The 18771-nt window shown below is 44.8% G+C and overlaps 1 protein-coding gene across 2 annotated transcripts in view; it reads right to left on the bottom strand.

Annotated features, from left to right (window-relative positions):
• Positions 1-18355, bottom strand: part of LHFPL6 (LHFPL tetraspan subfamily member 6) — a 137109-nt gene extending 118754 nt beyond the window's left edge. Inside the window, exons 1-2 of one of the 2 annotated variants that reach the window (XM_057367438.1) lie at positions 17517-17876; positions 14532-15087 (exon numbers count right to left, since the gene is read on the bottom strand). In XM_057367438.1, the coding sequence (XP_057223421.1) occupies positions 14532-14916 (385 nt within the window). In that variant the 5' untranslated portion in view covers positions 14917-15087; positions 17517-17876. Of the gene's footprint in view, positions 1-14531; positions 15088-17516 lie in introns of those variants that run through there. The other variant, XM_057367437.1, reaches the window with a different exon arrangement.
• Positions 18356-18771: the final 416 nt, after the last annotated feature.

Genomic DNA, 18771 nt, shown 5'->3' with positions numbered 1-18771 from the left:
CTGGCTGGATACCCAGTTCACTGTTCGGAAGCAGCAACTGGAGCACACAGATCTTGCAGCAGCCGCTGCCMTTCTGAGACACAGTGGAAGCTTGGMGTCAATGCTAGCAAGATCCCCTCACTTTCTCAGCACAGCTAAGCCTCCTCCTTTCTCCAGAAACTGAGATGTAAAATACAGTCAGCTTTCCCACCAAAAAAATGTTGTGTCAGTGAATGCATGGGTTTGACCAATCCTATCACATGGGGAACCTCCAAGGAAGGACAACATCTTGAGGAAAACTCCCAGTGAATTTTCTCCCACCAGGAACTACAGAGCACAAAGGWCTCTCCTGCAAAGAAGGTGGGAAGATGTCCATAACCTCCAGCTTTCCAGAGGTGTTCAAGMAAAACCTGGATTGTCTCAGGATGCTCAAGATGTTGGGAGGCTCTTTGCCTACAAGGGCACTCAGGAGATCTCAGGAAAGCAAGACATTCCATTAGTAAAACTGAAAGGATGAGAACTAACACCTTAAAGGGCATTAGGAAAAGTTTCATCTGTTGGAAATCTCATTCCAAAAATAATTTATGGTCTCCTAAGTTTGGCTGCCCTTGACTTGGCAGTGAGRCACAGATCTGTCAGTCTCTGAGTTACCTCAGAATGTGAAACTCACTTTTAAGAACTTTTAAGCTTCACTTTGAATTAATTTTTAATTAGATGCTTTTTAAAATTTTACTGAGAAACCACAGCACATTACTTTTGGATGTTCAGTTTGGCAGAATGGAAAAGGGCTAGCACTGCAGAAGGGCTAGCACTCTGCAAATAAAAACCTTTTAGAATGCACCTGAAAACCTTGGMAAAACCTCTTATGTTTGTACAAATTTGCCCAGCATCTGTCTAGAGAAAATGTTGCTCTGCACTGGGGAGGAGGTACAAGTGATGGTAACAAGAGATGCCATGTTGAGGTGTTCATCTTGCCTCTCCCCACCTACCAAAGACTGAGCATCCAATACKAAAAGGAAAACACCTGCTTTTGCTCTCTGCATTCCTGCACTCWCACACACACATACACACACTTTTCTACCAAACCAACCTCCCCATCTGTTTTTGGAAAGAAAACTCGCATAGGCTTGCTGAGCAGTCTGKGTTGCAGGCTTGTCTAACAACCTTGGGTTGTCAATCCAGCAGCAGTCCATTAGGTCTGCTTTTAGAATGAAGCTGTGATTAGCCTGAAGGAAATAAAATTTGCCTCTTAYAGCAAGCTCTTTAACTGCACTTTTGACAGTCTTCAATGAAACATACAGGGAAGGAGCTCCTTTTTGCTTTCATCATATGTGAAAAACACTTAAAAGCTGACCTGGCTTCTCATATATTACTTTTCTACAGATTGGCAACAGTGTCTGAATCGTCTTCCCCCACCTGCTCTGCCAAATTATTATGGTACAAGCACTTGGGAAAAAAACCCCACAATTGCTTGAAATTACACTAGAGTCAAATGTTGATAAAAAGGTGTCACAGAGGGAATGAAAACTAACTGCTGTGAAATTTAATGAAACCCACTGTGTGCCAAGGGCACAGGCAGCCAAATTGAATTTTAAAAAGTGCCAAGCAGAGAAGCTTGTAATCAGACTAGCCACTATGTTAGATGAGATAAGCAGAATGACTTTTTTCTATCTCTAGATCAAAACAGTCTGCAATTCTTATGCATGAGATGAAAAGTTACAGTATTTATCTTCCCAGTTTCCTGTGTTCTTAGCACCGGATCTCYGGCTTAGTGGCATGAAATGGAATTTGCCATCTCCAGTGTAAAGCTGGTCCCAGCCCGCACAAGGTTCTTTCCTGACAGTTTTTATTGCAAATTGTTATGGAAAAGAAGAATAAGCTAATCAGAGTTGTTAACGGCTCAGCATAAACTATTTCAGTCATAGTGTCCCCTTCCACAGCCTGGGTAATGAATAGAAGTCAATAGAGGAGAATAGGAAAAAGAAGATAGTGCTCGGACTCTGTTCAACAGTGTTCACACAGAACAGCTGCCAAAGCATCACTCCACAGCAGCCTGTTAAGGAATCATTTTACTCCTTAATTGTTATAGCAGCATTATTTTGAAACTGTACTAAGAAAAGTCTGTTTWCCCAAACAGAACTGCTTGCATTCATTTTGGGAGTAATCCCTCCAACTCTGGTTAAGGATGTGAGACAAAAAAGCTGTGCAGCACATCTTGGTTGGAAATAGCTTCAGGTACATGAATTACTTCAGTTGTCTAGGGGGTTATCAGCAGTCTTGGCTCTGGGCACACGGAGAGAGTCAGGGTCTGCACCTTTGCCTCGYTGACGAGTTTCAACACTGCAACCTGTTCAAACTTGCAACCTGGTTCAAATGGCCATATTCACCTTTTAATGGTCTACTAGTGAAGCTGGAAAACTTTCCGGAGAGAAAGTTTCTAGCAAGAGAGAAGATTTCCAGCACTGAACAAAGCTCTCCAAAGCCATATATTGCATTTCTTATAAAATAATTTCTCATGAAAAAATGTCCATACTTTTATAACAACCTCTTGATTTTGCAGAATGTGCCTGTAATGGTTTCAAGRCTTATTTTGGCTGTAAAGAGTTTTATGCCAGTATTTAGCACCATTCGTCATGTTTTTACTGCTGTGCCAGAAAAAGAACTTGAAAACTAACAGAATTCCTTGAAATCTAAAACACACTCTAGCCAGAAGCTTTAAGTTYCATATTTTTCTGTGTGAAACCATACCACATCTCAAAGACTCTCTGCAAGTCAGCAGTACCAAAGAATGCATCTGTCTGCAGGTATGGCAAATGGAACTTTACGAGGAGGTGAAGTTCCTCTCCTCTCATAGCCCTCTCCATTCCCACTTTCCCTGCTTCCCTTCTGACACATATCCCTGCCACTGACTGATCCATCTCCTGTTCATGGCTTTCTGAACATGCAGTTGAAGTAAAAGAGCTCTTAGGGGGATACAGGTCATCTGAACTTTACCCCTGAAAGTAATAAACTTGTCATTTGTTTCTAAACCAACAATCAGAGGTCACCTTTTACTCACTCCTCTACAAAGCACCCAAGAATTGAGTCAGCATCAGTTCTTATCATCTTAAAAATATAATAAACTCAAATCTCCCTCAGTTTCCCCATTTGACTTTGTTTCAGCTAGGACTTCTTTGGAGCAGCAACTGCCTCTGCCTTTCCCCCTATCACAATGGATTTCTAGAGTTTCCTACATTATAACAAAAATAATAACAGAAGGAGCACAGTACACCTGGSAATGTTTGTACAAATTTGCTAGACAGATGTACTAATCTCCAAATGACATTGAAAGCTCATAGTCATGTAGCAGCACCTGGGCTGAGTCAGAGCAAATTTTGAAACAAGAAAATTTTCTCTCACACATATACTCACAAAGGTCCCTCAACATCACTCTTAACCTGGTTTCCATAAATTCCCTAAATAAAGTACTTTTTTAGTACATCCTGATAACCCTTCCCAGTAACTGGCATTCAACTATATTGTGCCTGATTTGAATGGCTTGTGATGCTCTGAATATCAAGTTTGTTCTCAATTTAAAAAAATACATATATATTCATAAATAGGCTTTTATTTAGCTATAGACTTGAACAAAGACCTGAACTTATGAAGAAGTCAGGTAGTGCGCTCCTCAGAAGTTGTGAGGCCATTTCTTATCCATCACTATGTTAGCAGGTTTCATATCCTTTCAATGGGTGCTGTATTTCAGAAGCAGCATTTATTTTCGGAAACATGGTCATTCATGCCCTTATCTCAAATTCTTTCACCAGTTCCACATCCCTTTGCATTTATTAGAAAAATATTCTTCTTGAACTAAGAATACCACTTTGTTTTAYAAAGGCATCTTTATTGGGAAACAATGCAAGACAACATAACTGTCAGATGGCAAAAGAAAGGGTCAAATCTTTACGTTACTATAAGAATGATACGATGTTTATCAGAATTCTGTATTTTCTSCTTAATGCTCTCTGAAACTCTTTGGATTCTGTTGCAAGGTAAAATAATAATGATTTCAATACAATAGGTAATTGTTTAAGCTTTCCTTCATTATAATTTTTCTTTATATTGCTACAAACTATTGCCAAGCTTACATAAAAGTCTGTAGCCCCTTAAAAAACTGTACCTGCAAATCAATTCAAAGTGGTCAGTCTTCATTAAAAAATTGGGGATTATTTGGCTTATGCAAGAAAACATGGACTCAGCTCATGGTACAGCAATCYTCTCAATAAGGCATTTTGTTCTAAGGTGTTAGTCCTGATGCAATTAATATTCCATACCTGGGGAATTAGGTAGAATCTAGCATTCCATGAAGGTCTCTGCACTGCCACAGAGCAGCAACTTCCTTCAAATCCCTCTAGTCACTATGAGTAGTAACAGCACTGAGCTCCAGATCCCATCTTCCCCTGGGTTCCATTGAGGAATACTGCTCCTGATTTCAACAGGTCAGGCTCTAAGGAAAAGCCCGTCTGGAGGGGAAAAAAAAGTCTGCCTCTGTTCTCAGATGTACCTGCGACATCAAGTGACTGGCAGTGGAAAAAACAATGTAAAGGAGATCTAATCAAGCCTGATGAATCAGYCTTATCACCAGCATTGTCAGAGTGCATTGACCATGCCCAATTTTTCATGCCTGAGAAGATATAGGACAGCTACTAGAAGGGATCTGTCAAATGCAATATTGCCCCCCTGACCTGTGATGTCTTGTGGTGGCAGAGTCATCCAGAAAACAAGGAAAGGATCCTTTCTTGGTTCTCTGTGACTTAAAGCCATCTTCATATGGTCTGAATGCCACTTAGGACCTTGCACTTAGAAAGTTTAACATAACTGAAGTCCACAAAGGTGTTCTATAAAGCCAAAGGAAATCCTTGAGCAGGAAGCCAGCCAACAAAATGACCACCACAAAGCAAGCAACTGTGGCTGGAGTTTTGGTTGTACAAATGCATCCTGTGTTTCTTAATCACACCACACTCGTTCCTAACTAAGCATTTCATGGAAACAATGCATTGGCTGCTCTCAAGCTCTACGCCTCGCTTCACTGAAATGATGGAGTTTAAATACTGCTGAATTTAATTTAGTGAAGCCAAAGTTAAAGTCCTTAGAAGGTAAAAATGTGTATTGGAGAAGAAAAAGGATGTGAGCAAAGAAAGGAAAATATAAGCTGAATACTGTGGAAAAAAAAATCCATGTGGAATGCATAGTAAGCTGAGTTTCCTAAGAGAAATGAGAAAAAAATACAAATTACATAGATATTTAACACCAGACTGGACAAGAGCCTGGAAAAATACACCATTGGGAACAATTCTGTCCTGTCTGTAGGGCATATGACTTCACTCACACTGGAAAATATTAAAACATTTTGATGCCTAAACAAAGTTCACAGCAATATTCAAGAATCTATTGAAATATCTCAGGAAGCAAAACAAGCCAGATCTTTCAATGCAGAAACAAAATCGCTAACTCCAACCCAGATTCTTCTCTAATCAACACAAATGTAAAGGATCTGAAATTAAGTAACTCTGATTTTACTCTAACTCCACACCAGCAAAATAGATCATGTGGTCTCCTCTTTCACATTTTCTAAATTTCATTAGGTTACACAAGCAAAACCTTTTGAAATGAAAAGTGTCACAGAAGYGCTGAGCACCATTGTTTCTTTCTAATAAAAGAATGGATTTAAAGGYAGGAGGACTGAATTTCATTCTGCAGATAAATAAAAAGCACTCTGGGACTTATTTAGATCAAAAATTCTGTTCTTAATGCAAAATTCTGCTTAAGTGCAACACAGCTGCAGCAATATTCAAAACATCACTTTCATATTCAACATCAATAGGACACCAGGAGAAGTACAGGAATTCTTCCCAGTATTTTCACAATATCTTTTTCTTTTTTATAATACAGCAGCATTTCCATTTTAAATGTGCTTCCAAAGCACCTAAAATCTTAMTTGCAGAATTTGCTCCGGGCTGAAACTCTTCATGGGGCTTTTTCTTCCTCTGTATTTAGTCAAAATTTATATTAGGATTACATATCATTTTTAAAAACCCACAATATGTATTCAAAACAGTTCAGTATAAACAAGTTAATACATTGGGATAGCTCTTCAAGAAGAAAGTCCTCATCAGAACCACACCCATTTTAATGTCAAATCAAATTATCCTAGAATAGAAATAGTGATGTAATTTGTACTAAGTGCCACGACTTCAAAGGACACACAAAAATTTGCAACCTGTAAGGGTTCTGATGTTTTTTAAAGGAAGATTTTGAAACACCAAAAGAGTTACCTGAAGTGGTTGAGAACAGAATTACAAAACTAAGACAGCTAAAAATGAGGGCTATTCTCCACATCATTTGTCTTTTTCAAGTTACATCTCCCCTGTTTCAGCAGCATTGCAGCTCCCTGCTTGCTTTGCACTGCTTGTGACTTTGCTGGCAGGGATGGCCTCCTCAGAGCTACTGATTCTGCACCTTAGGACCAGTAATGTTTAGTACTGAGACTCCCTTGCTAACCTGCTTGTTAAAATGGTTGGTGTTGGCTTAAACAGCAAACTTTGCTAACCAGGTCTTCTTCAGTGGGACTCTAAGGGAGATCTCACAAAAAGCTGTGCTGTGAGATCTGTCAGGGTAGCAGCCTTCAGCAAGGCTGCAGTGTGACCAAGGTAAATGCAACCATGCAAAACAGAATCGTCTCTTAAGAATATTGAGAATCTAAGCCTTCACCTTTCTCTACCTTTGTCTTGGGTTAATTTTGTGCCAATCCTGTATTCCTATATTCATTGGCTTGTATGCCCAAAAGGTGCTTGTGCCTTTAAATCTGACCTGGAAGAAAGGGCAGGGGCCSTGTGGGCAATTTAAAAGCCWGCCATTGGCTTTTGCAGCGCAGCTYGTGGGCTTTTTGGAACCTTGGCTCKGTGCTGAGGGAGTCCTTGCTCGCTGTGTGMAGGGGAGTTAAATYGTTGCCGTTTAGCTAGCTTGGGTTTGTTAGCTTGGGCAAACAGCTTTCTTCCTGGACAGAACTCCTCTGCGGCTCCTTGTGATTCTGCTTCTGGAGCATTTCGGTGGCTGGCGGGGATGAGGCGCCCAACTCTGTCTTGTCCGGCCTCTGGAAGWAGCCAAACTGGCGACAGAAAAACACACTGAACCCTTTGTTTCATCCACAGTGAGGAAAAGGACTATCCAGGTTTTGCCACTGTTGCAGGAGTGGCCACGAGCGTTTTTCTTTTTGTTTCTTTTTTCCCGGGGACAGAGCCACCATTTTCTCTGCATCAGGTGGCCGAGCGGGAGGGGGCATCAGGCTTTCCTGGACTGCATYGGGCTTTCCTGGACTGCATCAGKCTTTCCTGGACTTTTAAATATCTAACAGTTACTTTTTATCTGTGTCCTGTGGGCAYTGTGTTTTGTTAATAAACTACTTTTTTTTTTCTCTTCACTTTTGCCTGAATGTCTATTTCATATTGGTGGGAAAAATTATCTTTTTTTTTTTTTTTTTCTTTAGAAAAAACATCTGTAATGTTTTTTTCTGAAAACATTGTCTCAAACAGAGACAACCTCTTTGAGATAAGTACCTGCTAGCTTGGATGTCCTGTCAGTCAGAACTGATGGCCCATGCACTGAGGAAAGATTCAGGTAATACAGTCTGTATCTAATTAAGAAAGTAGGAATCTAAATAATGTTCTTTATAAACTGACAGAGTACACATACTGTATTGGTTCACATATTCAGGCTTCAGTCCTGAACTTGTTTTGTATTTTGACTCCTATCTGAATAAAACAGAGAGAGGGCTGGCTTATCTTCAATAAAACATATGCTACAGAATCTTTAAGACAATTTCACTGTCTAAATTCCCTTGTCCTGAACATCTTCCCAAAGTAACACTTCCCTGCCTTACTTATTCTGAATTCCAAATCTAAATCCAAGAATTTTACTCCATGCTGTACCACAGTACGTGAAGGTACATTGTAGCACTGGGAAGCAAACACTGAGCATAGGCAAAACCAGTCAGAGGATTCAATTTAGCAAGTCAAAATCTAGCTGAAAAGGGTTGAAGCTGCAAGACTATACACTGCATTTAATCCTTTCGAGGATGGCTAGAGAAAATCGGAGAAAGAACTAGTGTGAAACACATCAGCCACAAAGCRGCCTCTCTATACAGGTTGTTCTGGTAAAGAAAACACAACAAAGCACTGCTTAAATGTATTAAAAGCAATCTAAGTGTTGGATCTTAAAAGAAAAAAAAAGACAAAATATTCCCTGAGAAAACATAATTTYGCAATGATATATTCTTGGTGCTGCATTTTTAACATTTGCATTAATGATTTGGAAGAAAAGCAGTCAGAGTAATTCGTCCCTGGAACAACTTAAGGAGATCATGCTTTTCTTGAACTTAATTAAATTCAGACTAGAAGTTTTTTTCTCAGAGATACACTCTGGCTCAAACTGAAATTGTATGAAGGCTGTCCTAAGAGCCTACAGCAGACTAAATAGTCACAGTGTTCTCTGCTGACTTTATTTCTGCTGAATCAATGAGCCCATGACATGACACACAATCATTCAAGAGCAACATTTAACAGTGTTGCTTTCATTGTCTGCTCTTCTTCTGTTACCTCAGTTCTTTTATTTGCCTCTCTTGCAGTGTTTATRTGAATGTACATGTGCTGGATTGGTACCCAGCCTGCAGCTTGTGTTTATCTAGGATGAGGATTGCCCTGTCATGTGTTTACAGCAGCACAGCAAAGTCGCTGAAGTTTTGCATCCAGCTGGAGGAAGGTGTGACAAAACAGCCCTGAACAGCTAATTTGCAAGTGAAGAAGAGGCCTTGGTGTTGGACAGAAGCAATGCCCCTCCCTTTCTTCTCCCCAGAAGTTAGCCTTTCAGAAAATATTTTTAGGCTGAAGACGATGAAAGAACTAAAAGGCCGTTTTTATATTTTTTTTAATGTCTGGGTGTTTTTCAGGTACAAATTGCGGGCAAAGATGGCAAGAATATGTACATACGGGGGAAAGGACAAAATTGCTTGGGAGAGCCACAAAAGAGTTTGGGGTGACTGTTTCCTTGATAGAAGTCTCTTGACATCTCAGATCTTCCCTGTTCCCAMAAGAACAGTTGTTCTCAGTTACGTTTTTCTCCCTATAGGCAGAAAATTATGCTGAGCTTAGTCTTCCAGACAGAAAGCAGAAAGCCTCACTTCAGCAKTCAGATGAAATAAGGGTTACTGGTCAGTGCCTTTTTCTCCAGCTACACAAAAACCTTCCGCWGAAGTTTCTAGCTCCTGTAGTCAACTGGAACTACTCTTCCAAAAGTCCCTTTCTTAGCCAGCCTCAGAATCAAAACTTTCTGTTCCCCTTGAACCTAGGAGCTGCCAGCCACCTTTCTTGAAACACAACTTCATTTCAGTGACCTCATCTCCCCCAACGGCCTCTTCTTACTTCTTTAACTGTTTCCCCAAGCAAATCCTCTGAGAGAGGGCTTCTCTACATGACCCCACAAGGCCATAACCTAGTGTTCTTTCCTACTGTGTCCCCTACATTTTAGTATCATCTCACCTGCAAAGTCATATTTGGCCATTAATATCCAAACAGCTTGCAGATTTCATTTGGATTTGTCTCCTTAAAATCTTTAGCCCAAAATTGCAAAAGCTTTCCCTGAGATTTCATCACAGACAGCACAGAACCAAAACATCAACTCAACATTGTACACATCTTGAAGGATATTCCTTATTTTTCTGCCCTTTGCAYCAAACAAACACTTGCCCTGAGCACCTTATGGGTTATGGAAAATGTTATGGYCTCTATTGGCTCAGAACATTTGGAGGATTCCACAGCAATTTCATGCAGTGTGGAGTGCATTTGTCGTAAGGCCTCATTTTATTTTCTGAGACAAAATCAGAACTTATTAGAAATTGTATCCCCTTTTTCTCAAATAATCAAATGCTCCTTTGACCATCCCATTTCAAGAGCTCTCCAGATTTTCTAACCAGCAATTCAAGTACTATAATTTTGGGAGTTTCAGCACTTCCATGAGACATAAGRGAAACAAGACAGAGAAATAAGGAGAGGAAGAGTAACACTGCTAAGAACTTTGCTCATTTAAGGAAGGGAGTAGCAAAACTTGTGCTTCATTAGAGTGCATCAATGAATACTAAAGATGACAGTAAACATGCCAGTTACTGACAGCCACGTGGCTCCCCCATAATAGTGGACAGGGTTCACATCTCACATGACACTCAGAATCAGGCCACAGTGTCAGGTTCAGAGAGGTGTCTCAGCCAGCAGATTGTTTCATACTCTGTTCCCTCAGATCCATACTCTGAGCTTGGTTTAGCTGTTCTACACAGCAAAAAGGAGTTCTGAGCTAGTGAAGATTTCATCCCTGCGTGCTGACCATTTTAATGAAAAGCTTCACCTTGCCAGCATAATGCTCTTTAAATTGACCATCCTTGTGGTACTTATGCCTTTTGATCCACTGCCTCCCATAAAACTGGCTAACCTTTAAGTTCATTATGTTCTTAGAAATATTGCTATGTTCTTAAAATCATTGCTCTGCATTCAGAGAGTGAAACTATTCACCAAATTAGTATGTCATATCTGAGCTACCTACCTGCAAAATTCTAGTTTCTCCATTTAAGTGGAATTGACTTGCCATGGCACAATGAAAAGGAGATCAATAATTACTGACTCCAATTTGCCATAGATTTGTTAAACTTCGCTTCCTGCTGTCATATCCTCAATAGTTATGGTCAAAGCTACATCCTCACAAKCTGTTCTAGCTACATTATATATGCCTCAAACACACAAAGGAAACCAGCTGGAAACACCGCACTTAATGTTATCAGTGAAGGCTCTATCCATCTACATGACTGTGCCCTCAAGAGGTTACAGACAGCATAACTTTCACCTCAGTTGTCATTTCTTCACAGCAATCCAAGAGAGATGTCCAGGAAGAGTGTTCTGAGAGACCATAGCAGCAGTTTGCCAGGCTGGTCTTGGGGGTTTGGATAATTCTTGTCACCCACCACCAAATCACCTTGCAATAAGCTAAAATGATTGTTTTTCATGCAAGCAATTGCTGTAATGGCTACAGAGCTGCTACATGATCATGTATGGGAAAGGAAGAGGTTCTCACAATTGCAAATGGGAGGGAAAGTCTATGATGCAACCCTTCTAGCAGGAACAGAAATTCGACGTGYTTCATCCCAGAGTCATCTTAAAATACATGCATGCTCTGAAACCAGGATCATCTGAAATAGCAAAGACTAAGAACATAGGATCAAGCAATATCCAAAGAGCCTTTCTGACTTTGCCTAGATCTGCAATTTCTTGCAGGTTCTGCCRTTCAATTTTTATCAGAAGAGCAGATTTATGGTAAGAATATTCATGAATAATTCACTCTCTTCAGCTGCCACATGCAACTTGGGGAAATCCCAGATATAAAACCTTGGCACCATTTAGCTAGCACAAGCCACACTACTTCTTTACAGGTGTTATTCCACTGACCTACTTGGAGTTATTCCTCCTTCACACTGCTGAAAGAAAAGGATCAGGCTGTTTGCTTACCACCTCTGGTAAGCAAACCCCTCTGCCACTGCTTAATAGCAGTAAAAATGCTTCTAGTGTTGGAGTAAGTTTTAGCAACCTTAGTGTTTTGGTTCACAGCTTCAGTGGTTTGTACATCTCCCCTGCTTTTGGGCCTCCCATAATAATCCATTATCCACTGGCTTACTTCCTCCTCAAGTCCATGTTTTTAAACCATGTTGAGAAACTTGGATCCTAAACAAATGGAACACCACTAAAGCCATAAACTAGCTACACTGAACCTGTATTTATGCTGGTTTCAAACATCAAGAGAAATATRGTTTATTCCTACACTCATCCTCTGCCACTGGAGCAAAAGTCACAGCAGGGTGTTGGTGCAGATGCCTCAGACAAAAGGAAAGCAAAACCATTTAGCTGTCCTAACACAGAGAATGAATTAATAGCATCACTCAGTGGCTACATACTAGGTTTTTCCTTCATATCAAACTAGGCGGAAGTTCTTCTTCCCAGTTAAAAAAAAATAAAATCTGTAAGTGCTTTATTTGATTAGATCTCAAAGTGGAGACTAATTAAAATGACAATGACTGCACTGCCACCAAGCCATATTCAAAGCCCACATCACAGTATACAGCTAAACCTACAATTGCAGTACAGGGAACAAAGAGCTGGCATTCCCTGTTTGTAAATAAGGTGAAGAGCTCATGGCTATCTTGACATAAAACAACATAATAATTATAGTGCCTAAGTTAGACATCCAAATAAATGCAGCCATGTCATTTAAACAATTAACCTACAATGATTTACARCAGCTAAGGGTCTGATGAGGGATATAAGAAACTCCTCTTTACCCTAATATGTCCCTTCATGTCATCCAAATTACTGGCTTTTACCACCTGGCCTCCCTCTTGTGCTCCAACAGTAAGGTTTTAAACAGGTTAAGAAATGACAGGTTCTCACTTAGTTCTTTTCTTGCACACKTCCAACAGTGCTGAATGAAATGCGAGACAACCATAAAAGCCARCAGAGGGGAAAATTAGACATGCTGTGTAACTAATTTCTGAACTGCGAGCAAACTTCTTGGCAATTTTCATTTCATATCACAGGTTCACATTTCTTTGAATTGTCACCTGCTCAGAACAAGCTCTACCTGCTCACGCCCTWCCAGGCAGGATGGGATGCCGCCTGGTCAGCTTGGACAAACTTCAGTGGTTTGCCATGATTTGCTCTGAAGGGACCTCTCACCTCCTTGCCCAGGAGCCACTATTCTGCCTCAGAGGAGGGTGACACCTTCTGCCCACACCAGTGTCATGAGAGAGCGGGGTTCCTCCTGCATCCCCCRGCCAATCTGCCCACTGCTGGAGCTGCCGTGTTTGCTGGGGTGGCTGTGAGCAAACAGCTGTAAGCTYCCCTGCCAGCCCTGCTCCACAGGCACACAGGGGAGCATGGTCCTGAGAGGGGGGCCAAACACAAATTAAAACCAGATGAGCCAAGACAGCTGCTGGAAAGAGAGGGTGGTTAAAGCCTGTGATGGCTCTAAGTGAAAATAGTCAAACAAAGCAGGCTTGCAGATTGTCACCAAACTGAAAACCTCCACMCCTGGCTGCCCTGTTGGAACTGAATAATGGAGCAGGTTTCAAGAAACACAGATCCCAACAGAGTTAACTCTCCAGCAGCAGCTGCACTTTCAATTTTCAGACAGATTAAACACAGGAATGCCTGTGGGTCACAGAGCTGAGGGAAGGGTGAAATGATGGGGTCAGCTTGCTGTAAAGTGCAGAAACTACTCAAAAAGTTAGAGGCAGGACTTCCTGTGGCCAGGAGGGAGTTACACTGGTATCATCTGGCTGGAGGGTTGGCACAGGGCCCTTTCCCTGCCTCAGCTGTCCACACCAAGCTGGATAGTTAGTGGATTTTTATCTTGTGCTTCCTTAGAGGCTGCAGGCACATCATGTATCCAGACTGCCCTAGTAGGGCAAGCTTTAGTTTGGGCAGGACAGAAGTGAGGATTCCATGACAGTCCACTCCTCTGGGGCATGAGCCAGGGCACCTGGCTCGGACTAGACACTGAAGGGYACCCAAAAAGCTGGCACCCAACACCCAAAGCTCAGAGAAACACATTACCTTACGGGGACAAGTGCATGCAAGCGGTGGAGCGCTTGAATTAGGCAAAAGTGAGTGCCACTGATCCGCATGTCACTGGTGAAAAGAGGGTGATGATTTACTGGGAAAACTGCCCTGTAAAAAGCACGCTTGTGGATCCTATTTATTGTCTCATACCCTTGAAACACTCTTACAGTTACAAAGACRCCACACAATTACTGGTTAGAAAAAGGAGCGGAGGTAATTGTCCCACACACTGTCTAGCCCACGGAGCCAGCAAACCTGTGGCACCATCAGTGGGTGTAGTGTGGTTCAGCCAGCCCAGCAGAGCTCCTCTCCGGAGATGGTGGGCCACCTCCACCAGGAATAAATAAACCACACTTCCAACCTGGGCCACAAGYTTGTTGCCAGATCCATGAAGATGCAGAGAGCAGAGCTGGAGGGAGCTTTGCCAGTAACAGGGATAAAAAAGAGAAAGAGAGGTTTTCCCATGTAACAAAGCATCTCCTCTGCCAAACCACAATGCTCAATGTGGATCTGTAGCCCACATGCTCCTCTAGGTACCTCCAACTCCGCTATGGTCTGCTGGAAACTACAGCCCACAAAACTGCTGTGAAGATGCTGGCCCACAGAAGTCGACTTGCCACACAACTCTCAAAAGTCACATAATGACCAGAGAGGGACTTGAGCGCAAGAGAGTGCAGGCCACTGTGTCTCTGGGCCATATTCAGGCAGCCACACAGCCAGCTCAGTTATTGAGGGAGGCAAGAGGTCTCCCTCGTTAAGAGGAAGTTTGAATCACCCCCTCCTCCTCCCAAAGCACAGGGGGGTCTCCACACGTGCAAACTATCAGCCTGGACAACCCCATCCCCTCACTGCAAAAGCACTTACCCCCCAGGAACTGGATGCCTCCTGCCACCCTGCCCACAGTCCTGGAGATGAGCTCGGACACGCAGCAGCCCATGAGCGCTGTCAGGGCGACCAAGAGAAGCAGCCCGCAGCCCAGGCCCGTCACCACCGTGCAGATCCTCCACTCGGCGCTCGGGATGGCCTGGAAGGAGGCATAGCGGCCACACTGCTCCACCATCACGGTCATCTGGCGGCTCTCGTCCCGCACCGGRTAGGAACACCTCCGGAAAGTGCCAAAGGAAACAGACTTCTCCAGCTGAGACCCCAAGAGCCAGTAGGGCATGAAGAAACCAACACAGGAGGTGGCGGCACAGAGGAAGGAGAGGAAAGCCCAGATGATGCCGGCACAGGTGAGGCTGGAAGCCATCTCTTATCTCCTCCAAGACCTCTCACGATGGGAAGACACAAAAATAACTGTATTTCAGAGGAGGTTTATGGGTAATCYGGAATCTCTCAGCCTTGACAAATCCTCACATGCGGAGAAGCTTGGATCCTAACAGCCAGGGTTATATTTCCTCCCATCATGAAGTCAAGGTCCCTAATTAAATAACAAAACACAAAAAAAGAAGAAAAATACAAGTTCAGTAACATTGACATTAGAAAAAACTATTTGTCTTCCAGAGTGTTTTTCTTTCCAACAGGACTTTCTGTCCTATCCTTGCATGAAGACCCTACAATTGCTCTCAGTGACACCAGATTTTGTGGTCGGTGTGATGGTGGTGGTAGGCAGCTCAGATGGCACAGGCTGTTGTGTACATCCAGGAATGCTCTGCAGCCACCTTCAGGGGCTCCCTGTGTACTTGCCTTGCTTTTCTCCAGTGYACATCCTGATCTCTTTAGTATCAATAGAAAAAACAGATGAGGTCTTGCTTATGTTTAGTTAGGCAGACCTTCCTCCTGCAATGCCTGGAGAATGTACTTAGCTCTATAGATAGTCCAGCAGCTTCAGTGGAAAACCACTCACAGTGCCTAAGGCATTTCAACATCAGACTCCCGTGACAGGGGTAAAACTTCTGAACATGCCCCCAAAAGAAGTGTTATGAGATGACATTTTTTCCAGCACTCCAAGTTGTTTGGCATCCCAGTGCAAAAGGAGCCTTTTAGCACTTGATGTCCCTAAGTACCAGGAACCTGAACTAGAGGTGGGCTTCTGKTAAGTGAAGCTGTTGCCACATCTTTTGGATTCATAACCTCACAACCTCAAGGAGCAGACAGTTAGAACACAGAGGTCTCTCAATATTCCTGCCTGCATTCAGTCCAGCTCTTCTTTGTCTCTTCCTAGCTCAAACCCAGGAGTCATAACCCCTTTGCATCCTTCTCAGACAGTTCCCAGCCTCTAAGCTCAATACCACTGTGGCCAAATGCATTTGACTGTCACAGAAACCTACATGCTGTTCCCAGAGGCTGGGGGTGTATTTCTTGTTAAATTCATGCTGGATCATTATTCTAACTGTATTTGTAAATTTATGATCATTTCTCACAGTTGCTGCCAAATTAATTCTGATAGCTATTTACAGAGGCTTTTTCTTCTAAGCATGATTAGATGCCAATCAGTGAATCCAATTCATGAAAAGGCAATAAAATGAATACTACTTCAGCACAAGGAGGAATCGTGGAGAAAGTTTGTAAATGAAATTAACCATGTGCACTACACAGAAGTTTTGTTTACTTTTAAATACKAAGAAAAAAGGTCGCTTCTGTAATATGAAAAAAGGCTGTGCTGATACTGAAGAAGAGGATACCTATCTACCCATAGCCTTTCCAYAGAAACGCCTTTCAACCCGCAAAAAGCCAAGCCCCTTGGGATAAAAACTTGCCAGACAGGCACGGGGGGGGCACCATTCTTCAAGAATCATCATCTATAGAAGGATCTGTYTGTGTCTTGGCGTGGCACCCAAAGTCTAAGCCAAAGTGGGTCACGGCACGTAGGGGAGATCATTCCCTGAATCGATGGGGCAGGTACGGCTGGAAATCGGGGACAACATTAAGGGTCCCAGGGGAAGGACCCTGCAAATCCTCCGGCTCCAGCGGAGCAGCAGCTTCGGCTCCCTGGAGTCTGCCAGCTCACAGCCTGGGCGCTCTCTCGGGAGGCGGACTCGCCCCTCCGGCCCCGAAACCCCGCTCCCCGCCCTCCAGGGGTAGGAGAGGGCGGCGGAGAGATACGGCTTCCCCCGAGGGAAGGCGGCGGCCGGGAACCAAAATTCGCCAGGGAAATGATGCCAGGCAAAACCTGCGGGCGAGAGGGCGCAGCGCCCGTGGAGCCGGCAGGGTGCGGGAGGTGCCGGCGGGGGCGGGATGGAGTGCAGGGGGATCCGGGAGGGGCAGGAGTAGCGGGAGGAGAAAAGGTTGTGAGGACAGGGGGTCCGGGAGGAGCAGAGTGGGAGCGAAAGAATACTGCGGGTGGGGACGGGCTGGAAAGGCAGAAGGGCAGGGGATCCGGGGGGCCAAGAGGACGGAGAGCCGGGAAACAGCGGGGCCGGGAAGGGAGAGCGGTCCGGGGTGGCAGGGAGATACGGGAAGGACGGGGGCCCGGGAGGGGAAGGATGCGGGAAGACAAGAGGATGAGAAGGCTGGGGACCCGACAAGGGAAGGGAGTCTAGAGGGTCCTGTGCAACGGGCAAGGGATGCGGMCAGGATGGATGTCGGAGAGGGGAAAGGGAACGCAGGAGGCAAAGAAGGTCCGGGGATGCAAGGGATGTGGCCGTGCAGGGTGGAGAGGGGTCGGGAAAGGAAAGGACGTTCTAAAGGCTCGGGGATCCGGAGTCACGCAGGGGATACAACGTACCGGGAGCGGGGAAGGGAAGGGGTCCGAGAAAAAAAGGGGTGCTGGGGGTCCGGGAGGGGCAGCCAATTCAGCACCGCAGAAAGTGCGGGAGYGCCGGTGTCTAGAAGGAGCAGGAGCGGTGAGGGGTCTAGGAGTGCCAGGATGGGGGCAGGCGCGGTGCCGGGGASCGAAGGGCTACTTACGGACACGCCGGGCGTGGAAGCTCCCCGCCGCGGCTGCCGGGAGCACATGGGCGCGGGGCCGGCGGGCGGCGGCAGCCCCAAGCGACTCTACCCGCGGTCCCGGCGCGGAGGCGACACGGGAGCTCCGAGGCGGGCGGGACCGGGACCGGGACCCTCCCCAGCCTGGCCCGTCCTTCCCTCCTTTCTCCGTACGTTCCTCTCTCCGCCCGTTTGATTCCTCGGGAGGCAGCGCACTCCGCCGYCCCTCCTCCCCCTTCCCCGCCGCCGCCTCCTCGGGCGGGACTGGCCGCGGTCGGCGCAGTTGCGGGGCCGCGGACGGGGCCGGGGGCGAGGGGTCGGGCGGAGGCGGGGGAGCGGCGAACGAAAGAACGGGGGCGAGTCGCCGAGTCCTCACGGGGAGGGGCGGTGGTCCCGGCCCCGCGGGGTCGGAGCGGGGGTGGGTCCCGGCTTCCCGAGCCCACCCGGGACTGGGATAGCGAGATCACGGGTCCCGGGACCGGGCTGGTGCGGGGCTGGGTTGGTGCGGGGGTGGCGGGGAGCGCTGCGGCATCGCCGGCTTGGGCGTTCAGTGCGGGGCGCGCGGGGCGGTGAAGCCGGGGACGGAGAGGAGGAAAGGGCAGGAGAGGAGAGAAGGAAAATGCCGGCCACGAAGGAAGGCTGCAGTCCTTACATGGGAAAATATGGACTAATCTCCTGATGGTGTACGTGTGATAAGAACTGTGTCTGTCTCTGCATGCGAGCTGCTGATCCAGCACTTTGATCGCAACAGTTCCCGAGTTGCCCTGCAGAAAGAGTAAATGTGACCACAGAACCAAGCAGCTCATCCCGGATGGGTTAGGTCAAGCAGARAGACAGGAGTTTCAGCCTTTTCCCAGAGTGTCTTAACTGGGAAAGTTTTGAGGAGGGTGGCCTTCTGCACACAGAGCCTCTGGGAGAAAAAAGTAATTTCCAATTCTGGTTTTCCCTCTACGCCCAGAAACATGRATATATTTCTCAAGATATAAGACAATTTTATGACAGGTTTGAATTATGTCAGCACCAGACATGCAAAATCTCTTTGGTAATGTTTCTTTTACAGTCCTGGAAYATGGCATGTGATTTAAATACCATTCATTAATATTATTAATGCTAAATGGAAGTGAGGTTTATTGCACTCAGTCTGCATTTACACCATTTAATAGTCACAGCAGCTATTTTCAGAATTAAATTACAAAGCTGCTTTATTGTATTTTTAAAATTAGACTTMCATTTTTTC

The sequence above is a fragment of the Malurus melanocephalus genome, unplaced genomic scaffold, assembly GCF_030028575.1.
Source record: "Malurus melanocephalus ecotype Western Australia unplaced genomic scaffold, MMel_1.1 scaffold_78, whole genome shotgun sequence".
Taxonomy (NCBI): domain Eukaryota; kingdom Metazoa; phylum Chordata; class Aves; order Passeriformes; family Maluridae; genus Malurus; species Malurus melanocephalus.
Note: the sequence above shows the minus strand (reverse complement) of the source record. Positions and strands in the feature narration are given on the sequence as shown.